At 38.0% G+C, this 25,700-nt stretch overlaps 1 protein-coding gene across 7 annotated transcripts in view; it reads left to right on the top strand.

Moving 5' to 3' along the window:
- Nucleotides 1–25,700, top strand: part of CASK (calcium/calmodulin dependent serine protein kinase) — a 188,875-nt gene that overhangs the window by 27,027 nt on the left and 136,148 nt on the right. For all 7 annotated transcript variants that reach the window (XM_077171610.1, XM_077171627.1, XM_077171600.1 and 4 more), the window contains exon 2: nucleotides 22,549–22,661. In XM_077171610.1, coding sequence (XP_077027725.1) covers nucleotides 22,549–22,661 — 113 coding nt within the window. The remainder of the gene's footprint in view (nucleotides 1–22,548; nucleotides 22,662–25,700) is intronic.

Consider the following 25,700-nt stretch of genomic DNA (forward strand, 5'->3'; position numbering starts at 1 on the left):
GCAGATGCTGCTTATGAATAGTGAGACCATTTTCAATTAGGTGCAAACAGAAATGAAATATTTTCCAAATCAGCCACCAGTGAGCAGTGATTCTTTAGTATAAACCAACAATGCTACTGTTTTTGATTGCAAGCACAGAGGTGTAAGTTAGACACAATGACAACTTTCTTAACAACTTCCTTAACTCTGAATTTTTCTTCTTTATAGCTTTTCCTGTAGCTGTTTTTCTTATATTCCTTATGGATCTGTTAATCTTTCTGTTCAAAACTGAAGAATAATTTGTGATACTGAATAAAACTAGATGTGAATATGTACCAGAGCTAATGATCATTGAAGTGCCTGTGGAATTCCTGTACAATTTCAAGGTAACATTATTGCATGCTGTGAAAATTTCTGTACTACTGTTTAGTAAAATGAACTCATTTCCGTACATCATCTTCAATGGCTAAAATACATCCCAAATACTAAGATCTTTTTCTAAAAGCAAAAAAAGTTTGTCCTGTGCACAAACTGTGACCAAACAAAAAGAATTTTCAAACACAACAAAACAAAAACACAACAAAACCAAACCAAAAAGCTCCCACAATAAAACAAAAGCTCCCAAACACACACAACATCCAACCCTTCCTGCATTTCTTGTTGAGGAGCCACATTATGTGTCTACAGAAGCTCTGCAGTGATTCAAGTAATGAAATAATAAAGTGAATAAGGTGACCATAAGGAATATGTGCAGAACTTGGTTCTGTGAACTTAGTTCTGTGTATTTAGTTCTGTGTATTTATCAAATTAAAATACATAGCACTGCAAGGGGCTTTATTTTGTTGTGGCTGTTGAGGGTAGCATCTTATTTTCTGTGTTAGATATGCAGACTCCTCTAAACTCCTCTTTTGTGTGTGGCTTTTCTAGCACTGACAGATGGTTCAAACTGGAGCAGAGGAGAGAGTGCCCCTCTTTGTGTTGTTTAATGTAATCATTCCTGTCTGTGAAATTTTGTGAGTGAGAGCTACTTAATCTTGTTTCTGAGACAAAACTACTGGTTTCCTGGCATTTTTATTAGTTTTAACAAGGATTTTGGCCTTGGACTTTGTGTGTGTTTTGGGAATTGTTAGAATTACTGCCTGTTCATGATAAAATATTCAAACAGAACTGGAGTGCAATCAGTAAAATGCGTGTTGTTATGGGATTAGAGTTACATTAAACTCTACTGTCAGAACTCATTAGAGGAAGTATTGTCTCTATGATTTTTCAACCTATATGAGTAAAACTTGCATAACTTCTTCCTACAAACACTGTTCTTCTGTAGTTGTTATGGCTTGGGCATATTACAGTATTGGTAGAAATATTTGCTTTATTTCTTTGATATTGGTAACACTAAGTCTGTCATTCAGATAAGCAATAAGACTGTAGTTCAGATATACAGACATTTAAGAGATTTCACCATTTCTGGACTATGGCTTGCTTTACACCTGCAGTTCACATTCTTTGGGTAAATTGAGTTACATCTTGCTCAAATAGAATTCTGTATTGTCTCTTTTAAATACATAGAAGTAAACATAATCTATCTCAAGGTTGTGGGAATATAACTTAGGGTTGACATTTTCATTATAAAAAATCCTTTCAATGAGCTGCATTGTTTTAAATAAAAATTGTGCCCTGGCAGTACTAATAAATTGAGAAATGTTATATCTAGCAAACTTGGCTTATTGATTTTACTAGCAAAACAGGTCTGTGTTTTAAATCTCTAACATCTAACATGATTCTCTTTCTAGTATTATCTGTACATAGCTCTGCAGTTCAAAGCTGACCAAGCATTCAGTGCAATACCTTTTTTTCCAAGCCCTGGTTACAGCAGCTTGCTCTTTGCTTTGACTGACTCTTCAAACCGAAGAACAGAATGAATTGTGTGCTGATTTTGTTGGGTTTATGGCACCTACTGAAGTTGCTTTCTCGCTGAAGCATCTCTTGTTAGCTGATTCTTACATCCTGATGTTAACTGAGGGGGAAAAAAAGCACATCAAGTCTGTGACTTGAGCAGCAGTGCCTGGGACCAAAACCTCTACAAATTTCTGTAGTGTACAGCTAAACAAATCTCACTTTCTAGAGGGTCATTTTTGGAAAACTTCTTTCTGCATTGCTCACTGTCCTGCTTTCAGCTGGGATAATTTTCCTCCTAGTGCCTGGTACAGTGCAGAGTTTGGGATTTGGGATGTTGGTGTTGTTGCTGAGCAGCACTTCCAGGGAGTCAAGGCCTTTTTGGTCCTCAGCTGATCCCAACAGGGAGAGGCTGGGGCTGCACAGGGGCTGGGAGGGGACACAGCCAGGACAGCTGACCCATAAGGATATCCTAGACCATGTAAAGTGCTCAGTGGGTGAACTAAAGGCAGGAAGATGGCAGCAGGCTGCTGGACACCAGCCAGCAGCTGGGGAGCAATTGCATTGTGCACACTTGTTTGGCTTGTAATAATAATAAATAAATAGTATAATGATTGTTAATACTAATTTCCCCTTTTACTTCTGTCCTATTCAACTGTCTTTATCTCAGCCCACACCTTTTCTTTTCTCCCTGCCCCATCCCTCTGGAGCTGGGCAGTGAGTGAGTGCCTGTGTTTGCTCCTGGCTGGGTTAACCTGATGCCCTGTGAAGGCTGACCTAGAACAGAGGCTGGACAGAGTTAAAGAATAAAGCAGGGATTTATTAAAAGGCCTCCATGGATCCACCTTGGGCAGCACAAGGGCCCAGCCAGGGCTACACCCAAGATGAACCCAAAATGGTCACAAAATGGACAACCAGTCACAGGGTCCCACACTTTTATAAAATCTGATCCATTTGCATATTGGAGTTAATTGTCCAATTACAGCTTTAGCCCATGCAGTCCCATCCTTCTTGTTTTTCTCTCTTCAGCCCACGTTGTTTATGCTCTTGAGCCTGAGATCTGGATCAGCTGTCCTTGGGTCCCCAGCTAGAGAAGGAATTGTTTTGTCTCCCTACTCTGTGCAGAGAGCTCACCATCCCCTCCTATGAAGCTTAGGAGTATACACTAAAACAGTACAGAATATAAAAAACATACAAGGTAAAACCTGAGGCATCAAACCCCCAACAGTTACCAACATAGTGCCATTATTAACTAGTGCTGAGAAGATGAGCCAGTGAAAGTCATTTTCTTAATATATCTGTATTTTAATACTCATGGAGTGAATGTGGCTAGATTTCATACAAATTGCATGAATCTTGTCCTCCAGATGCTCCAGCTGTATATTTATGATTTAGGGCATATACCTGTGATCCTAAAAAAAGCCTGGAAATAAGTTCAAATAATACTGGAAATGTGAAAAGGAGTGTAACTATTTCTGCCCATAGGTTACATGGTGTGTCTCCCCATAGAGTGTTTTTAGAAGATTGCTGCCAAAGCATTGAAATGTTGAAGTTAATTTAGCATTCAGTTTGTGAATTCAGAAAAGAAAAAAGGAAAATCAAGAGATTAATTATGCAATGTAAATTTGAAAAAGAGCAAATTGAACTCTTCAGTCACTTCTTAATATTAATTCTTCAAAGGGAAACAATTAGATTTTTAATAGGTGTTAAAATTTTTCATTTGTCTGATTTTTTTCTTTTTGGTTACTGTTTCTCCCAGATGTCTGCCTAAGAGTGGTATGACTTAATGTTTCCAAGTCACATCAGTATATGCATATATCATAGTTTAATTCTTAATGGGGTTTGAGAGGAGGGTGGGTATTAACATGGAATTTTAACAGAACTGTGTAAACCATATGACACTTCTGGCCTTTCTCAAAGCATCTTTAAACACTCCAAAATTTACCCATCTAGTACTTGAAAATGAGCCTATCTTTCCCTAAGAACAAATGTGCAAAAAAGATGTAACAGTGTTAATCCCTTTGGGTTTACAGTTTAGGTTGTTTTAAAGTATTTGATGTATTTTTCTCTGTTACCAATGTAAGATTTAGATGTCTTTGTAGCAGAGAAATATTGTTTAAAATCATTAGACCTGCAGTATGAGTGTGCCTCCATTGCTGGGTTTTTTTTCCTCAGTTCACAACTGCTCTTTTGAATTAAGTCTCTTGATCATCCAACCTTAATGTGTTTTTTGGTTTGTGACAGCCCAGATGTTGGTTGTGGTGTGTGTCAAGACTCACACAAACCTGATGGAGTGACATCAACACAGATGTGAAGAGACAATTTACTGTGTCCTGTTAGCAGAACAAACCATTGTGGTTTGATCACTGTGCATTCTGTTGTGTGAATATTGGGACGTTACTGGAGAGCTGGAGAAGGGGAGGCTCAGGAAGGACCTCACTGATGTACAAATATCTGAAGAGAGGGTTCAAAGAAGGCAGAGGCACAAACTTGAGCACCAAGAAACACTTTGTACTGTGAGGGCTCCCAAGCCCTGGCACAAATTGCCAAGGGAGATTCTTGATTGTTGGAGATACTCAAAAGTCACCTGGACATGGTCCTGGGCAGGACTATGGCTCTAGGAGGCCCTGCTGGAGCAGGGGCTTGGACCAAATGGCCTCCAGAGGTCACTTCCCACCTGAGAAATGAACTTTACAGTTGAAAAACAAATGTGAAAGCAAATGTGGAAAATGCAGATGGTCTAAAGTCTGTGGGAAATGGCACTGGATTGCTTTAAATAGTTGGTTCTGTTCTGTTCTAAAAGAAGGGGTTTGTGCACATAATTTAGGAACTTGTTTATATGTACATATTGGAAAGTCTGCCAAATAGTGCTCACTTAAAATTATTTTCTATTTGGCTTGTGACTTGGGAGATTTTTTCAGGCAGGTGTTATGCCTAAAATAACTTCTGAACTTGCATAATTACACAAGCGCAGTGTGGGTTATCTAATTGATAGTGAAATAAGTGTTTTGGAGAGCTGCTTTTTAGTGGTCATCTATTTGTATATTAAATCTTTAAAATTTCAGGATTTTTTCAGCATTTTGTATCCTGTGATTCTCACCTCATTTAGATGTGTTTTTGAATGATAGGTTAACTGTTTGAATCGAAACTTAGGCATAAGTGAATTAGCTTTTGATAGAAAAGTCATGGGATGTGAATTTTGCTTTCATATGAGTGAGATCTTAGTGGTTTGTTTTTTTTAATTAAGCTTCTGGATGGAATAATCTTGGTGTAATTTGAATTAGTGTAAAATAGAAAAGTATCCGTATAAAAGATAAGCCAAACCTATTTTGTAAATAAAATTTTTCAAATATTTGTGACACCTGTTTGATTCTGCTAACAATCTTTTGTCCTTTAACACTGGCAAGCACTCAAGTTACACTCTCCTTTCCTTGTTTCAAGCTGATTGCAGTAACATCTGTTTCTGAAGGAGGTGATCCTTTCCAGGGGCCAGAAGAGAACTGAAAACCAGCCCATAAACACCCAGTTCTTTATGATGGTTTGTTTTTTACTGGTTTTATTTCTTACCTGTCTCACCCCTGTGACCACAACTTTGCCCAGGAGGAACCTGGCAGAAGTGGAAGGACAGGATTTCCTCATTACCTCTATAATAGTTCTTCCTAAAGCACCCACCCAGCCATAGTCCAGGTGGCAGCTGGAGTCACTTTTGGCATTTCCCCAACTTTTCTGCTCTTGTAAAATGTCCAGAGGTGCAGCAGAGCACAGAAAAGAGTCATTGAAGTCTGGCCAAAATAATCTGCTTGCGTGTAAAGTAGGTACCTAAGAGTGGAAAGCTCTCTGCCTCTGCTGGAAATTCATGTTCAGTAATAGAATTTTTTATTGGTGGCATTTGGTTTTGACCCAAAACAGTGCCTAAATTGCATTTAAATTACTCTAAGGCATGTACAAAAATGTTTATACTCTCTTTTTTTAGTAAATTTGTGTTGTGTTTGTTATTTTAATGCATTAAGGACAGCTGCTCCTACAGTCTGTCCAATGCTCAACCTGCTCTCTGGGTGTTCCTGGGAAGGAAAGCTGCTAGGAAGGCAGCCAGCCTGGAAAGACTTCTGGTCAGAAGCAGTGTGAAAGTTTTTGTAGCTTTGTTTTGTGCACTTTGTCATTCAGCCACAGCTGTAACATTCAGGCACTTTGATGTGGTCTTTGTGTTGCTCTTAAGGTGCAAAGAAAGATGCTCTGTGCAAGGCAGAGGCAGCTTAAAATGGAAAACAATGCATTTCCAGGAACTGCAGTTGATAACCTGTGACTAATTCAATTTTTTAAGTGTTTAGCTTTTAAGAATAACTTTTTAATTGTGTTACAAATACGACGGAAAAAACATATACTGAAACTGGATCTCTTGCATATAGGAAGTGCCTTCATTAGTGAGGCATCCTTAGTCAACTACTGAAGGAGCTTATCTCTAAAGATTTCAAGAAAATGTGGTCATTTTGAGTGCTGCAAGGGGGGCAACCAAAGAAGTGTCATGTTAAGCTTCATGACCATGGAGAGAAGAAGAATTTTAAGAGCTTACTACAAAGTTCAAATGTGAAGGAAGTCTGAGCAGATTCTCATCTGTTGCTGTGTTAGCAGCTGTAGTTGTTTTCCTAACTGTCAGCATAACTTTTTGCAAACAGCAGAAGACTAAAATGCTCTGAGTAAAGGAGCCTCATCCATTTGTGTTTTCTCTGTTGGTAAATTTGTGATATCTGTATTTCTTCACTAGTGTACACGAAAGCACAGAGGTACCTTCTTCTTTGTTAGTATCACAGGACTGCTTGAATTCCAAATGAAAAACTTCATAAACTGCTTTTTTCTTCTCCCAAACTGGCCTTATTTGCTCTCAGTAGAGCAGTTGGAAACTTTAATTTCAGCAGGCTGTGATGTGGCTTTTAAAATCTTAGCGGTTTTTTAGGGAAATTTTTAAAAAGTAGGGAAGGGGCTCTCCTGTGTCATTTTGGTAGATGGTAAGGTCCTGTGGCTCTGCATTTCACTCACAGCTCCTGAAGAGCTGAGAGGTGAAGGAGAGATGTGATTTCCCTCTGTAGCTGATACCAGGGGTTTAGCCAGGGAGAGGGGATCTGAATACCAGATACCAGTGCATACCTGCAGTGAGCTCCTGTGAGTATCTGTGCTCACCAGGGGGGAAACATAACCAATTTTCAAAGCCTTTAATTTTTTTTTAAGAACTTTGGAAATGAGAATTTGTGGTACTCAGATAATTTCTTGTTGTTGTTAAATTATGTCTGTGGATTTAAGTAACTTAGCTGTTGCAAATAGTCTGCATTCTAAATGTGTCCTTCTGTTTCACTTCTGCTGTCTGCAGAGGAATTTTCTTTTTACTTAAATTCAGGGACTGTTGTTCCCAGATAAAGATCTGATGCACAACATAAAAATATTGATTAAAATATTTGTGTAGGACTGTCTGTTGTTAGATTGTGATCTGAAGCTAAACCTTTGTCAATAGATGGGAAAGATTGATAGGCAGAGAAGATGGGACATAACTGTGCATTCTAACCAAAAATCCAATTCTGTGCTGGACTAAAGAAACTCTTTATTATAAATGATGAATATAAACTTCACAAAACTGGCATGGGTTCCTTGTGTTGCTCTTTAGCTTGCAATTTGCAGTATTGGAGCTTTCCATGTGCTAAATAGTGATTTCTGCAAATTACATGTCAGTAATTGTCAGGAAGAATGGTAGATTTCAGCAATGCACTGAGTTTACTCTTTCAGTGGGATTTGACTTCTTTAACGTTCCTGAAGAAACAATACAAGTCTGTCCTTGTTTTTCTGTTTGCACTAATGTGCAGATTTTAGCTAATGGGTGAAAAGAGTAGAGAACACAGAATGCCAATGAAAGAGCTTCCAGCAGCTGACAAGAGGTATCAAAGTCAGTCCTGCTGAATTGGGGTTTTGCTGTTCTGAGAAGTTAAATCTTGATGTGCTTCACAGACATGAGCACTTCTCTATCTTCTAGTCAGCTAAAGTCTGTGACTGCTGAATTTTGCTCAACTCTGATTTTTACAGGAAGGCTCAATTTGTTGTCTGATCAGCACTACATTGTTGATAAAGGCTTCCAAACACTATCACATTTAATATAACTTAAATTACTGGGGTTTTTTCATTGTTGACCCATTGTGTGAGATGTTTTTGTGCTGGTGTGCTATAATAATTAAAATATCCAAGATGGGGGAAATTGATACCTCAAATGTGCATTTTATGCAAGAGTAAATGAAACTGAAAATTTATTATGGTTCTATCAGCCTTTTCTGTTTGTTTTTTTTTTTGTTTTTTTTTTTTTTTTTGTTCAGAAGGCAATAACTTGATCTGGTATCTTGCATGCTTGGTCTTTGAAGAATAGGAACTTGAGTAAAATTAAAATATAGAAGAATGATCTGAGCTACTTAATGACAGCCCAGTAATGCCATCTCAAATGCACTTAATTTTCAGAGAAGAAAATCAGATTTTAAAATGATTGCAAGAGATTTGACAGGAACATATATTTGAATTGCTTTGCTATACCACATTTTAATTTTGTGCGCATATATGGGGGGAGGTTTGGGGTGTGAATATATGCATCACATATATTCATATATCTGTGCCAATATACATTACAAAAAATGTACTCATTCAACTCTTGGAAAGGCTAAGTCTTTCAATCTCCTTGAAATTGCTGTTGTTTTGAATCAGTTTTGAATATTAGAGCAGTTTTACCAGGGAATTTAGTATAGGAATTTCTCATAGTGTGCAGGAACTGCAGCTTTAAATACATAGCCATGTGTTCATTTTAATTAGAAACTTAATTCAATACTATCAACCAATAAAGTTTCAACTTCAGGGGATTGCTGAGGTTCCAGTGAAGCCATAACTTGTAGGAGGAGTTTATTTGGGGAGAGCTCACCTGCAGTGCTGCTGCCAGCTCTGGGTCCCCAGCATGGGGAGGATTTGGGGCTGATGGACAAGGGGACACCAGGATACCCAGAGGGCTGGGTCACCTCTGCTGCCAAGAGATTTGAGGTTGTTCATCCTGGAAAAGGCACCAGGGATTCCTTATTGTGGCCTTTCAGTGCTTCAGAGAGGGTTGTAAGATGTAGAGAGACTTCTTGCAGGCCTGTGGTGACAATAGAGTGTGCAAGAGTTTTAAACTGAAATAGAGTAGGTTGGACATGACTTTGGACATTCTTTGCAGTGAGGGTGGTGAGACTTTATGCTTTGGGCCTTGTTTCCCTCTCAGTCCCAAAACATAGCCCCATCTTAGCTGCTATGAAGAAAATCAACTCCCCAGCCCATAAAAGCACAAAAGTGTAAAGTGCTCATTTTCCAGGGTGATTATCCTGTTGGCACAACTGCTTTGCCCTGGTTTTGTGGAACCTGTCCCTTCCTAACAAGCTTTAGCTGTCAAAGTTGGTCTTGTGCTCCTGAAAGCCAAATAAAGCTTTGCTGTCAACTTCACCTGCATAAACACTTGCCCAGTTATTGACTCAAACAGTGCTGGATGGGTGTTTGAAGGGACTAACAACCATCATAAGCTTTCATAAAAAGTTTTGGAGGTTGGTTGTGGTTGGGCTTTGGTTTTCACTTTCACATGCATCACACAAAGTACTGAGTGTTGGGTATTTATATTTTTACATCTTTACAAGCAGTGTTGTGTAGTAATTTGAGAAGCATGCCAACAGGGAGTTGTGTTCTGTGCTTGAGCAATGCTGTGTATTCTCTGCAGTCTATAGCACTTGTCTTTCTCTTTTTTCCCCCTCTTCAAATTGTTTTGACTAGAGAAGCATAATAAAGAAAATATAGTATGATAATTTGATTTCTTTGTCCCATTTCCCTCTCCCCCGTCTTCAACTGCCAGCGCATTTCTCCTCATTCACTTTTTCCTAAATGTTGCCTTTCTTAGCAGTTAACTTCTGGTTCTGTTTTGTGTAGCCTTCAATTCATCTAAAAATATGGTTAGACTTGAATTTTCAATGCAATTTCTAGTATAAAACAGCAGGCTGCTATGGTAGGGCTCCATAGTGTAGGTATACACTATTAGTCCAAAAGCAACTGGCAATTCTAAATCCTGGTTTTATTCACATTTGTAACCCTATTTTTCTATTACTTGGGATTCTTCATAGCTTCAAGAATACACCATCATTCAAGCCAGAGGAGCAGTTGAATTCTCTATTTTTGCCTTTTTGCAGCCAGGGAGGTTGATGTGGAGATGTGCTTATTTCTCCATGTGTGTGTAGCCTGGAACAAAGCTGGAAGCTGCGTTTGTGCTGCTGGGCTCCTTTCCAGTGCCAGCAGCACCAGCTGCTTGTGGCAGCCAAAGGAGCAATGCTTGGGAATGTCTCATAGGCAGCAGAAAGTTTCTTACTCATCAGTCTCCTCATTCTTCTTTAGGACTTCTACCAGTGTCACTGGATATTTTTAATTTTGTTTTATTTTAAGAACATCGGTGGTTTGGTGCTTTGAGACACCAAACCAAATTCTAATTTAGGGAAGGAATTTGAGTCTGTGGCCCAAATGAGGAACCACAGCATTTATCACTTCAGGTGAAATCACTTTTGTTTGATTTGAATTTGAAGTGACATGACTGAAAGACTACTTTGACTTTTTGCTTTTTGGTGTGAGAACATAAGGAAACAAACTGAGATCTGCTCATGGACCCAAGGTGTAGCTTGGCTGCCTCGTTTCACTGCTCAGTCCTTGCCCATAAATAAAGGGCAGCTGGAACCTGGTGAAATGCTGATGCTGTTCCTGACCTGGACCACGGATTCAGTTTCCTATTTTTGTCAGTGTCCCAAAGGTCAAATAATCACTTGCAGGAGTGTGGGTGTTTCAACACGAGCATTTTATTTGGTCATGCACTGATGGAGTCAATGCTCTGATTCCTGCTTTTTGTATTTCCAGGAGTAATTTGTTGTTTGGTCTTTTTTGAAAAGCAGTAGTAAAAGCCTCGTCCTCTCCTGGCACCCTGTGCTTTCCTCAGAGTGGTTCTGGCACAAACTTCAGTACAGCTGTGCTCATAGAGCTCACTGGGAAATCCATCCAGGCAGCTTTCCCTTTTTGTAATGGAAAAAAAAAAAGAGAAATATTTTATGTGGCTTTTAAATAAAGGCTTCACTTAAACTAAATTAGTTCCAGTTAACAGTTCTGCTAAATGTTTAGCCATTAGAAAACATTGTGGGTTTTTTAATAAAGGAGTTGTGAAATGAACATGTTATGCATTGTGCTTCATGTGTACTAATAATTGTCATGTAGGTGGTTATAGTTCACACAGAAATAGTTGTCCTGCAGTTAGTATGACAGATTCTCTACAGATTCTCTTCACAATGGCAAGATTTTGTTAAGGACAGACTTTAAAATTCATGAACACTTGTTTTACAGGAAGCTGTTATATTATGTTTAAATGCTTAGGGAGGGTATTTGTTACCGTCCAGATATTTAGGTAGGTAAATAGTTCTTTTCAGTTTCAAAGTTTTTTCTAGTAGCTGCATTAGCTTTTCCCAAGAATTGTAGAATCATATAATAGTTTTAGCTTAATTTTTGAAGTTAGCAAGAGAGATGATATTTCCCAGAATCACAGAATATTCTGATTTGAAGGGACTTACAGGGATCATCGAGTCCAACTCTAACTAAACTACTAAAAATTAGCTTATTTCAATGCAGGAAAAGGCTGAACTGAATACAGATGGTGTATAGACTAATATTTTTCTCATAGAGATTCCTAGACTGTTGAAATATAATCTACTCTTAAAAGAAATTTATAATCTATACTTAAAAATTAGAAAAAAAACACCCCTAACCAGAAAGAATACCATGACTTCAAACAGTAGTTCATATGCATAAAATATGTAAAAATACAATAAATTGCTGTTCAGAAACCCAACAGATCCAGATAGAGAAACTGAATTTTCCTGATCTGGGACAGGTTTTTCATTTCAGTATGCTGTTGAAAAGTTCAGACCTTAAGAGGTCAGAATTCATTCATTTCTCTCCTGCAAAGAGAATTCAATAACCTTCTATAAATATTTTTTTCCTGATCTTCAGCTGAATGTTCTTAATAAATCCCATAATCCTTCCATAATTTAAAATGTTATGAATGACCCTAAAGGCTGATGATTTGAGTAGCAAATTCAATTTCTGAAATACTGGAAGTCTTCCAACATTTTTAAAAGAAAACCTCAAGTATTTATGCTTTCCATCACTTCATACACAATTTTGATGACAACTTATGAAATTTAATAGTTTTGAAACACACAGGCCAGACTTTCTTTTCAGGATACTTTTCCTTTTCCTAGCACATGAATGTGTTTGGCATTTCAGAGGCCACACTCCTGTAAAAAGTACAGGAAAGTCTGTCTGGATCAAGATGTTTCAGATAATTTGGCTTTACTGATCAGTGCTGCAATGGAGAACTTCCTCACTTAGAAACTTGGTTTCTCTTACTGGCCTCAATAACTTCTCTTTATTGCTTCCAAAGTGTCTCGTGAACTGGTATGCACATGGAAATATCCCTGAGCCTGGGATTGTTAGTGACAGCCAGACTGACCTGAGTTGTTGGGTTTGGTTTGCTTTTGTTGGCTGCTTTTTTTTTTTTAATAAGAATTCTGAGCTACACAGAAAGGAATTTTGATTGAACTGACTATCAGAGTGAATTCTGTTTAGCTCTATGTATGTGTTATGAAAATATTATTTTGTTTGACCATTGCTGTTTTTCAAATTTTAGACTTTACCGTGTTGTGCTACCAGATTAAATGGAAGTTTTGTTGTTAGTCAAATACTGGGAACAGAGAGGCCCTTAAAAAAGTGCTGATTTTTTTGCATATAATACAACATAAAGGTGATACATTTTCAATTTTGAGGAACTGTCATGTTACCACAGACATAATATCAATATTTAAAATAGGTTATTTCCATTAAAAATGTGGAGTTTCTTCTCTACTTCTGTGTTGGCCTCTGCAAGTTAGATGTACCTTTGTCCTTTGTAATGAACCTGTAGGAAGTTTCTGATTTTGTCAGGCAGTTGTGTTGGGCTGCTGAATTAGTGCTGGTGTATTTCAAGCAATGAGAAAAACCCTTCTCAATGAATCAGATCTTCCAGTGCTTCTCTCTGACTTCCCTCTTGTACTTTGAGTTGCTGGCATTTTTTAAAACAAACAGAAGGATGGCAATATGATAAATCTAAGTGGTCTGTATTGGATTAAAGAGGAAATTAACACTGGGCATTCAGAGAAGGAATAGTGTAAAAATGAAGTTTTGTCATTGGCCAGTTTTGAGTTAGATGTCTGTTAGGTTACTCTAAAATTTAAAAGTGCTAAATTGAACTGTGCTATTACAGTTTAAGTATCCTTCTTGCAAGGAAACATTTGAGGACAATGCAGAGGAGGACCTGGACACCATCCAGAAAGGACTTTAGTGGTGGAAATTATGAACTTGTAAAAGAGGACTCACCACTTGAGAATGGAAAAAGTAGTAACAGCCTGTGGGGTGGGCTGAGGCTGGTTGAGTGTCAACAACTCAGCACAAGAACACAGCTATAGTAGCTGGCTCAGTGATCTGTGTGTCAACAAGGCAAGCACAGGACTGTGTACCAGGCACAGTATTTCCAGCAGAGAAGAAAATGTTGTTAGCATTGTGCAAATTCTTGCTAAGACCTCATCTGGAGTTCTACTCACAGTTCTGGTTACTTTTGTTAAGAAAAATTAGAAGTGGAACAGGCAGTAGGAAGAGATTCTGAAATGAGAGACCCTGACATTAAAAAAAAGTGTTTTGTTAGGCTTGCATTGATCTGTGAGAGAGAGTAGAGAAAACAGTATGTAAGCTCAGTTTTGTTAGCAGGACTGATAGATTTCAAGTGGACATTAAAAGTCAAAAAGGGGAAGTCTAAAATATAACCAGAATGCAGGGGGAGAGGTGATGTAGGGAGTGGTTAATGCATCTACACTCACCTGAGGGTGTAATCTCATGAAGGAGTTTTTGACAATGGTGGTGGCTGACATATTCCTATTTTTATTGCTCATTTTGCTGTGTGTGCTGCATGCAATCAAAGCCAGTGTAGCTGCAGCCCTGCTAACACAGTGGAGGCAGCTGTGTGTGGATTTACCCCAGGCTGCATCAGTTCCTTTGCTCCACTGCACGAGTGAGGTGTGAAGGGGTGGTGCAGGTACCACAGGGGCTGTGGGACCCTTGTAGGATCATTGTAGGACCCTTTTAGGATCACTGGGGTCTGAGACAAGGCTCAGCTTTAGCAGCAGCAGTGCTGCTTTGTTAGGCCTTTGTTTGACCTCCTGTCCCAGCTGTTCTTCCTGGGTCTGACTATGTGGACACAGCTCTTTGCACAGCTGTGCTTCAAGCCAAACCAAGCATCTGCCCTGACTGAAAAACACAGTATAAAAAGGGATAATTGGTTTGTCTGGGGTATTTTGAGTAATTTTAGTTTCTTCTTTGATTTGGTTGAGTGTAGCCATGCCCAAGCTGTTCTGGGATGCTGCAGTGGCCAGAGGGGCTGCTGGTTTGGCCAGTGCTCTGCTGAAGAAATCCTGGTGAGGCCATAGCCTGGGATGGATGGAACAAAGCTGTGGTACACATGAATGGGATAAAAAAGTCCTCTGAATTGAAAAAAAGAAAAATAGTGATCATCATCCCCATCTGATGAGCTGAGTGAAGTGCTCTGCAACATCTCTTCTTTTGAAGGCAAAGCTGTTATTTTTAATATATTCCCTTCTGTTCCTGTAATTGAAGTGCTTTTTCTGACACATTTGTTCATTCTTGCTGCTTTTTTCCTCACTGTTGAATGATTTAATACCTAAAGTAGTTTTACTTTTTTTTTTTCTCTGTTTTCATTCACTTCCTCCTGATGTTCTCCTCTTTCTTCACAAGGAAGAGAAACAGGCAAAACACTTGGTCATGTATTAAAGGAGTCTGTTAGAACAGCATCAGTTTTTCTGAACACTCTTGAGCTGATGCTTTTGATTCAGCTGCCAGCATCTTGTGTTTTTCTGTGAAGTGTTACAGGATGTTTGAGTGTAAAAATAAATTTTCAGGATTTTGATTCTATGTGTTTATTCCAATACTCACAGTGGAAATGCATCAGTGGACAAAGCTCTCCTTATTTCCTCCCTCTCCTGTTCAAGTACTAGAATCTATGCTTTGGTTATCAGTCTTCACTAGCCCAAAATCACTTTTTGTGTGAGCTATAGATTCTCATCTACCTCAAGGTGAACCAGAGAAAATTATATTTGTCATCAGTTTCTTGAGTTCTTTATTGCTGAGGGGGCAGAATGTTTCATTTCAGCCTAATGAACCAATTTTGATTCTTCTTTCGTATCAAGAGTTAAAAAACTTATTGGTAAATTCCATTTTCTGAGATCCTAATAATTATTTATACCTCAGGGAAATGTCTCATCATTTACCTGTGTATGCTTAATACATACATGCCTCAAAATCACTTTTGTTCCTTCTTTCATCCATCTGGAAATGGCAATCAGTGAATTCCTTGAAGATTAATTCTGGAATCATAGTTTGGACCTGTGTGTTCTAGGAAAGTGAAAAAGAGTGTCCAGTGTGTAATCTTGCAGAAAAAAAAAAAGTAAATTAGCAATGAATCATTGGAAACAATTGGAAACATACTCTCAAGGAGGAAATGAGCTGCAAAAGGAATCTGTGGAGCCAAGAGCCTGAACTCCTTAAGTTCTACTTAGTAGCTACTTGAATTTGAGGTCCTGACCCTTTGCTAGGAAATGACCTTTAATGAGTTGAAGAATAGGAAGGGAGGGTCTGAGGCTGGGCTCTTGAAGGGCTGCCCTGTGTCTGTAGCTGTGGCTTCTGTTTGGGGCAGTCCCCACACTGCAGTTCCAGCCAGGACCTGGAGATGCCCCTGGAGGCCACCCAGCAGCTCCTGCTGGACCTTTCTCCAAAAGGCCTTGACAAAGTGCATTTCCTATTTCTGTAAAATATTTATTGAAAACAGATTTTGCTTGTCTCTGTGTTGAAGTAAATCATTATTTGGAAATGCTTGTTTTTGAAGAGGGAGATTGTTTGTTTTCTTAAAAAAACAAAACAAACCATGGGTGTATCATTTTTGATAGCAACAAGTGCATGTTCTGATAAAATTTATTAAGCACATCACTTCAGAAGTACCCTCCAGCTTAAACCCTTTTGTGACTCCATGAATAAAATAGGAGAATTGACAAGGCTAAGGTCAATGTTAACAGGTAATTGTGGAGTTCAGAAAATGAAGTATATGTGAACATAAAAATACTTGCTGAATCCTTTGTGTATGAAGAATGTTGCAGATGCCTGGTGCTGAAATATTTATTTCATGATAATAGATTAGCAAATTTAGTGAGCATCTTATCTCAATGTTCTTCCTTTTCCATCCCTTCATATCCCAGCCAGTCAGTGTAAAAGAAGAGTTGTTTACAAACTATAGATACATTAAAGATATTTTTACATACCAGCATCTGTTTATAATGGATGCCTACTGGATGCCTAAGAGATTTAGTAGATATATAGAGTGACTAATAAAGTGGTTGTGACTCTTTTGCTTGATAAGAAGAAAAATCAGACCTCAAACTTAGCATTTTATTGGTAGAGGTGGCTGATCATTTAAGGATAGCTTATCCCCCTTTTAGCTTGGAGATATGAAAGACAGGACAGTGGAAGAAATCTCTTTTGGCCTGTGTTTTGCTTTTATACTGACAAACCCATGGAAACACACTTCTGAACTACTTCAGAAAATCTCTAAAATTGAAGGTAAATATTTTTTTAGTTTGCTGCATGAATTCCAAGCATGCCCTAAGGTTTTCTTAGGGAGTATTTCCCTTTCACTAGCATTGGAGTGCTCCATCTCTGGTTTTTTTGTGGATGGAAAGCAATGGTTAAGATTTGGTGTTAAATATTCTTTTTTTTTCTCTTGGAATAATATTAAAGTATCTATGACTATGTATTCATATTGGGGTGAGATCCAGTGAACTGCTGTCTTGTGCTTTGTTCTTTGTAGGTTTCACCCTAAAGCCGAGTTTAAGCATAGTCTTGGTTTCAAAGATGTGAGCTGTTGAAAAGTGGAAATAGATAAAATGTGATAGAAATGTTGCTGTCTGGGAACTCAGTTTCGTGGCTTGTACTGGGATATCTAATTTTCCAAAGTATGACATCTTCAACCCAAACGTTCTTCTGTGCCATAGTCATCCTAATGCATTATTTTAAATTTTCCTTTGAGAATAAAACAAAAAGTGTCAACCCAGCGTTGCCAGTGATGGCTTTCTAAATGTGGGTGCCTTCTAATCTGAAGTGCTATTTCACAGAAAGGTTTTATCACTATTTTAAGCTGCAGTGCCATGTGTAAATGAGCACATGGTGCTGATAGTGATTAATTGGAGGTTTAATTAATTCTGGAAATACTTAATTTTCAAAAGAGGTCCAATAGAAGGCAAAGGGAAAGTTGAAGAGCAAATATATGTTATAAATTTTGTGGTTGAGTAAAGAGGGAAAAAAATCTGTCTCTTTAAATGTAGTAGCAAATTGTTTCTTCCCAGTAATTTTCATCAATTTGAATACAATTGTTTTGAAAGTATTAATCACGTTAATACAAAGTAGTGTTTTTACTGCTTAGGTAAGCAAATGTACAGCCTTTAAATAATAAAAAAAAGTCTGGGTATAAGTGTCTTTTTTTAATGTGCATGCTGCTGTGGTATCTTATTGCAACAAACTGGCAAAACCCTTTTTAGAAAACACTGATCTTGATCTAAACACTTGATCTAAAATGTTGAATTAAGGTGCCTTTAAGACCTGTGTTGCATGTTTCAAGTTCTTAACTATTAAATCTTGTTAAATAAAGGAGTCCCGGGCCTTTTACTTCTAAATGGAAGATGATTTTTAAAGGAGGGGATATGGCTCATTATTTGGGTTTTTTTTTCTGTCAAAGTGTTCAACTTGTGTTTCTTACTTTTTTTTTTAATTTAATGAAAAAGAATTAGAGAGCCAAAACACCTTGTTCAAATAAAGTTCCTCAAAAAATTACTCGGAAGAGATGTTGAGCAAGTTCGTGATGGTCTGATATGATCTAAAATCTCCAATTTTGAGGCTCTGAAGCAAAGGGGTTCAGGAAATGTCTTTACAGAAATTCCATTCCCATAGGTCAGCTCATTTCATCGAGGGAACATGGGAAGGCAAGAGGCTGTGGAATATTCCAACCACAACCAGTTCTCCTTCTTGCACACCACCAGGGATTGAAGGAAAGGAGATGGGAAGCAGAACAGACAGATAAACTGACAAGATTTTAGTATAAAAAGATAGTTTGCAATATATTGGTTTATGATCATTGTCCTTGAAGCCCCAATGACACACAAAGTAAAATAATTTAAAGTGAAGGAGATGATAAAAAAGGCTTTGATGTTATCAACGTTTTAAGGTTTTATTCTTATTCAGGTGATGTACTCCTGAAGGAGAGAGTAATTAATAATTGATTTTCTTCAAGTTTGTGTTAGCTGATAGAAAATGAACTGCTCTGTAAAGTTATCATCAGAAAATAGTTTCAGTGGGGTTAAAGTTACATCAGGCCTGCTTTGCTAATTTGAAATTTTGGACTAATGAAAAGACATGAGACAGCCTCTTTAGCATTTTAATCCACATTTTCTGGCCTATGTGTACTCACTAACCTCCTCAGTAATGTAACTCTTGGATTTCCATCTGCACAAGACAGAAAAACCCATCATGAATCCCAGCTTCAGTTTAAGTTCATACATTTTGGATTTTGCCATACACTGCAGGTGGGACTCCAAGTGTTCCAGGTGTTGGAGTGTGCTGCTGCCAACCTTGATAAAATATCAGTGAAGGAATCATCTGTCCTTACTGCTTGCTTGCATGTTTGAAGGATCCTCATCTTTGAGCTGCTGTAGTCTCTGGTGTGCCAGCTGTCTGCAGGGAAAGATTTTGCAAGCTTGGGTTATGTCTGTTAAAGGTAGCACAGAGAGAAATGAAATATAAAGCACATGACAGGATTACAGTTTGTATGACTTGGAAAATGAAGTCTTATACAACTTAACTCAGTTACTCCTAATAAATAAGGAGTCTTATCTATCTCTGACAGCTTTGATGATCTGTGGCTGGGGTTACAGTGGTTCCTTCCTCAGTCTGTGTCACCTCTGTACTTTAGATCTGTAAAATTTGAGCTGCAGGGTTGGCAGAATGAGCTTTAGAAATTGTCATTTAGCAAGGATGTGATACACATTCCCCATCTGCAGGCACAACTGTTGGGCAGGAGCAGCTCCTCATCTCAGCTGAGAGATGAATCGTTGTGGTTCCTTCCCTCACTGGGTGCTTTCAGTGCTGAGACTCGGGGTGGGCTCAAAGACTTTTGTTACTCAGCTTCTAAATAAGGCTTGAATCTCTTGTGTTGGGAAACAGGGATTCTTGTTTCCTGACTCAGGTTATACAGCATCACTGTGGGCTTCATTTGTAAACTTGCTGTGTGCCATTGCAGCTGGAGAGGAATAACTGCAACCATAATTTATTTAAAAGTTCCTTTGTGTTACTTAGCACATGGAAGTGCTGCTGTCTGCTTAATTGATCAGGGCATGTCTTGTGAGTGATTTAAAATTACCTAAAATTGGACTGTACAAGCTTTTGTTGTGATGCTATTGTCATGGGATGCATTCATCTAATGTAGTGTCTTAACACTATTTTGAGGCTGTGTGTAGCTTGAGTATCAGAGAGTGTTTTGAAAAAGTTGGAAGTCTGAGGTTTGTAAATAGCCAAGTCTTTCTTCAGGTTGTGTTTAAAAGTATTTTTATTTCTGTATGAAATTGCTGTATTGTTTCAACAGAGTGAGTTAATTGTGGGTGTCACTGAATTCACACAATCATAAAATGGATTGTTTTGGAAGGGACTTTAAAGATCATTTGGTTCCAACCCCAATTTTTATATTGTGTGCTTTACAGCACATTTTGTTTAGTTAAGAGTCTTTGACATTCCTCAATCCAAGTAGAGAAGCCTCTGTCATAATCATAGTGTAGTTTCAATATGGCCATAAATTTTGATGTGGTAGGGATGTCTCTGTACATTTTCTGTTACAGAACTGAATAAAATGCTTTAAATTTTTTGTCCCAGATTTAATATGCAGGAAGGAAATTGTTCAAGTCAGAATTTTAAAATGTTAATAGATAATGGAAGGAGAAATCAGGATATGGTGGTACAAGATAAGGGCAGGTTACACACAGATCTGATCCTCTCAGAACTGCAGTTTGTAGGCTCCTTTTTGATTTATGATTCCTCCAGCTCTCTTTGCCTGCTGAAAGGACATACACACACTGGTAGATGGGCAAGCTCTCCTGCCCAGGCTTGGCAAAACCAGGAGATAAAAACGTAGCTCAGGCAACAGTGAGAATTTCTGATATTTGTAGAGTTTGGGTGAATTTACAGAATTTGGGGATCTGCCTGCAAGTTAAGGATATGGTCTTGTAAGGTGTCTCTGCACTCCAGATCTACTCTTCTATATCAGAATATGTTAAAAGCATTATTTAATGTATCCAGAAAGTCTTTGGGGGGGTGGGGGGGGAACAATGGTAATGAAAAGAAAAAGGATCATTTTAAATAAATATGTTTAGTTTCTAGTGATTTATGACAGTTAGGATTGAAAGGAGGTGTTGCCAGCATTATTCCAAAGCTGCGGTTTAGGTTTTGAAATGTTTTTAGATTAGCATAATCTAAATGTATTGATGCTCTTTTAAAGCAATTTTACTTTGAATGCTAAAAGAGGAGGCAGGAACTTGGGATAAAATCGTGATGCTGATCTGTATAAAGTGGAATTTTTTCATAGAAGATCACTTTTTGAAACATGGAGGGAGGATTCTTAGCCGATTGCTGTATCCTTCCAATGCCAGATGAAGTCAGTTGAATCTTTTCCATGTAATGATGAAAGTGGATTTCTATGTATTAGAGGCTTTAATTGATCATATTTTTAAAAATATCTGTGGTCATTTTTGGTAAAAGACCAAGTACTGAATAATAGTGGGATGTGGATTCAGAAGGGAAAATAGCCATCAGTATGGGGGATTTCATTGTGTGTTTGGAGCAAGGAAAGAAGAAGGAAAACAAACATGCATTTTCTTGAGTAGTTTATTCTGACTGCATCACATGTCCATAGTTGTGCTAATAAATATCTTCCTTACTGTGAATATTTAGACTGGCATTCATTGACTACTTTTGGTATTCATGTTCTCTGTCAGAAATAATCCTATTTGAAGAAATCTTTGCAAGTATGTTGTACGTTGAAAGAGTACAAAACCTGGAGTTTAGCTATGTGAGTACAGGTTTGGTAGTGTGATGGATTACACACTTCAGATCATCTGGTGTGTAAAGGAATACCAAAAGCCAGTTATTAAGGTTTGTAAGTGCCCTCAGAGGGACATTTCTGCCTCCTCAGGGTACCTTTTATTTTGAGAATGGTGTTGCTTTGCAATCCCATTGCTCATGAACATGTCAACTAACTTCCAGTTCGTTGTTTGAATGGGAGAATTTTTCTTTCAAGCTATATTAAAGCATTTATTTCACTCAGCAGGTGAATGTTCACTCAATAAACTGAACAAAGGCTCTTTCCATCCTCAATTTTCCCCTCACATCTTTGTGAGAAGACTTCAGAATGGATTTCTTTAGAACTCACGTCTGTCATTACATAAGTAGCAGTAAAAAAGGATTGATGTGCCACAGCTAGTGCACTCCTGAAACAATCCTATTCTGTTTTCATAACATATTTATATTTCATGTTTGAAAGCTTGACATACCCTGTTTATCTGATCGTATTGGTTGTTATTAACATTGGACAGAAGATTCCTTACTGGAAGTTAAGGCACCAAAAACTTAAATCACCTACTAAAAGGTGCTCCCAAAAATACACATTTGTGCTGGTGGTTTTTAAAAGGTTGCCATTGTTCTGACTGATGTTTTGGCAAATGTAACTTCAATATCAAAAAATAACTACTCTTTTTATTTGAGTGCAATAGTGACATTTCTCTGAACTAATTTTAATCTTTTAATTTCTAACTTCTGGGATTCTCCAAGTGTCATAAATGAAAGAAAATCATGAGCTTTTGTGGAATTTCAAAATATTGTAATGGAGAACATTGTGATGCACTAGATACATCACAAGTTTGTATCTAGTGATGCCAAACTTGAAATAAACCTAGTTTGTGTAAAACAGACCAACTGAAACAGCTCACAGTTCTGTTACTCTTGTCGTTGTCCATTATCCTTTCAGATTAGGACTGAAAGAAGGAATGGGTTTCTCACCTCTGTTTACTTCCCCATTTGGATTTTGCATCTAAATAAGGTCCACTTAAAATTTAATAATGATGATGTCAGTTGCATATTACATAAGATTTCTAAGAGCATAGCCTTTCTGAAGGGGCAAGGCAAGAGAAATGTCTTTAATACAGGAAAATACAGAACTCAGTGATGTTCTTTACACCAGTCAGTGGTCGGAACCATTCGTTTTACATTTAATGGGCAGCAAGGACGAGAGGTATATTCTGTGTAGATACTACACCTGCATGCACACATCAAAACCTTGTTGAGAGGCAGGGGCATTGTGGCCCAGTGAGGAGGAGGAGGAGGAGGAGGAGGATGGTTTTTCATGGCTGGTCTCTGTTGCAGGGGTCCCTTCAGCGTGGTGCGGCGATGCATCAACAGGGAGACGGGGCAGCAGTTCGCTGTGAAGATCGTCGATGTAGCAAAATTCACTTCAAGTCCTGGATTAAGCACAGAAGGTAAGAATTAATAATTAAGCAAACTCCCAGCAGACAGGTTTTTTTGATTTGTTCAGCCTTTCCTATGTTTGCTCTCTTTATGGTACTTTCTGTTTTATATTTTCTAGAAGTTTTAAAGCAAGGTTGTATATCTCAATATTAGCTCAGTGCTTGCATTTCTAATCTTTAGTAGTTTCTACATATATTCAGTGGTGATCATAAATACTAGAAAGATAGTTAGGTCTAAGCCATTTCTATTTTTGTTTGGATTTTTTTGTCTTAAGAATGTGAATTTTGTAAAGAAAAAAGGTCATTCTGAGTCAAAAAAGCATACACAAGAAGTAAAGCAAGAACACATGAGTTTTGGTTATACTAGTTTTAGCAAGTAATTTGCTATAAATGGGTGAAGACTTGCTACTAAAGTGCAAATTATGTAAAAATATATTTTTACGTAGTCAGGATTACAGGCAATGCTGCAGAACTGCTACAGTGTAAACACAAGGCTGTAACTCTCTAACATTTCCTGCTTTAGAGTAAAATAATCTATGTTGAATACACAACTTGTGTGTGCATAAAGTTCTTCTTTTACCCTACATGGAGAAGAGCATTGCCAGCTGAGTGACATTTGCTGAATTCTGCATGTCCTGTATATTTTTTCTGGAGATCATAATTCTTTTGTGTAGTACTGTTTTTGGAGGGTTCCACTGATGCCATCAAAATCCTTGTAAACCCTACTTCGGCAAAAAAAGGATAAAAGGATCAATGACTTTTTTTGGCATTTATAACAAACAGTATCTTGAGCCTTAATGACTAGCTTGATTTACAAGGTAAATAACAGTTTTGCCAGATATTTTCACTTAATAATGCCATTGCTGTTTCTTTTTTCTAGCCCTGTAACAAAATATAAGCCACATTTTCCACAATCTTCAGCTTCTGATTAGCTCCATCATGGTTTTAACAAGTTACACCAAAGCCATTGCATTCTGAGCTACTGAATGTTTATTGAAATGGTTTGATACCTTTTAAATAGGTTGTGTCCATATTCCTTTTTTTCTAAGCCTCATTTGAACTGCTGATGACAGGACACATTTCTGCCTTTGGTGGAATATTACCTTCCTGGCTCCATGACAATAAAATTCAACCTTTTGAGGCCTTGAAAAATTTCTGAAAGGGAAAAGTCATAGGCAAAAGAAAAGGGACTCATCAGGAGGAAAAGAAAAGCCAACAGTAAAAATAGATTAACTGAAAAAAGGATAAATGTGGATGGTTTGCAGTCTAAAGAATAGGCTTGGGAGTGTATTAAGAACTCTGGGGTTTTTCCAATTCCACTTTGGTTGTATTGTTGTAATTTTAATTCCAGGTAGCAGATCATTGAGGTATGATCATAAGCATTTTCTGCGTTTAGTGGTGCTTTGTTTTGTTTTGTGGTTTTAGGATTGTTGTTTGGGTTTCTTTGTTTTTGTTGTTTTGGGGTTGGTTCTTTTAAAGGTTTTGAATTGTTATGCCTTAGATTTGTAATATTAAGACACAAAGACACATAAATGTGTGAGCATGGAACAAGTTCTTAGTTCAACATAAGAATGTGAATTTTTCACAGACTCTTTCCATCTTCTGTACTCTTTGTTTTTCCTGTTTTTCATTGGCTTGTTTTTTTAGTTGGGTGGTTTTTTTGCACCTCTATCTAGGTTCTAGGGGGTTTTAAAGATTTTTTTTTCTAGTTTGTTTGTTTATTTCTGATGTGGCATTCCTTAAGCACATTGGTGGGCAGCCACCATGGTGGTATTGGTATAAAGTAAATACCTGTGAGGAAGCTGTGTTTGTAAACTGTGTTAAAGTGTGAGCTGTAATGAAGTGATAAGATTAACCCTTGGAGATACTCTTTACCTTGAAGTTTTGACCTCTGCAAGTTCAGTTTGCTCTTGAAGGTTATTTTTGCACAACTCTCCACCTCCAGTCTTTCTTTGAGGCACAGGAGTGGGAGAACAGGACATTCTGCACGTGAGGGAGCTGATGACAATTCCTTCCATTAATTCACATAGATCTAGAGTGCTAAGAGCTAAAGATCCCAGTGTGCCTCCACACTTTCAGATTAAATCTAAAAAGTCTTTGTTCTCGAGTGGTTTTACACAAACACCTCTGTAGGATGATGTGTTTATGGGTAAGAAGTTCATTTTTGTTTGTCAGCAGTGTACTCTTGTGGCAAAGGCAGCCAACTGCAGAGCATTGCAGAGGTGCAGCCAGCAAGGCAAAGCAAGAGATTGTTCCTCTGTTCTTTCCTTGTGGGGCCACACCTGGAGCACTGTGGGCACTCTTGGTTTCTCCAGTACAAGAAAAGCAATGATGTGCTGGCAGGAGACCAGCAGAGATGGACTGAGTTGGTCAAGCCTTAACAAGAGAAGCTGAGATGAGATTTGGTGCTGTCTTCAATTACTTCATAAAAGGATATAGAGCAGATGGAGCCAGACTCTTGATTTGGGCACACAGTGAAATGGCAAAAGGCCATGTGGACAAATTGCAACATGAAGAAATGCCAGTTAGAGACAAAGAAAAGAAAAATCTGCACCTGATTGCACAGAGAGCTCATGGAGAACACCCTCAGAGATGCTCAGAAGTGGATTGCACAAGGCTCCAAGCTGCCTGGTCTATTTTGACCTGCTTGGAGCAAGAGTTTGGACTAGATCACCTCCAGAAGGTCCTTCCAACCTAGATGATCCTGTGGTGTTTGTAGCAACATGTAATCTGTGGGCCAATATAGTTGCAATTCTACAGAGGGAGAAAATTTAGGCATAGCATTACTGTGCTAAAAAGGAGATAATTTAAAACTAGTTTTGATACAATTTTTTAAAACTAGTTTTGATTTCTTTAACCTGTGAGACAGCTGGGCATCAAATATGTTTTAAAGGGACTGTTTTCTAAACAATTGATTTAGAAAAATACCTACTGGTGTCTTACCCCTAATAAGGAGATACCATTATTGTAACAAAAACAAGCTGAAATGCTTCTCTAGGCTGATGTGTTACCAGTTGGTGTTATTGTGAGCATTTGTGGCATATGATGGAG

The sequence above is a fragment of the Agelaius phoeniceus genome, chromosome 2 (assembly GCF_051311805.1).
Source record: "Agelaius phoeniceus isolate bAgePho1 chromosome 2, bAgePho1.hap1, whole genome shotgun sequence".
Classification (NCBI taxonomy): domain Eukaryota; kingdom Metazoa; phylum Chordata; class Aves; order Passeriformes; family Icteridae; genus Agelaius; species Agelaius phoeniceus.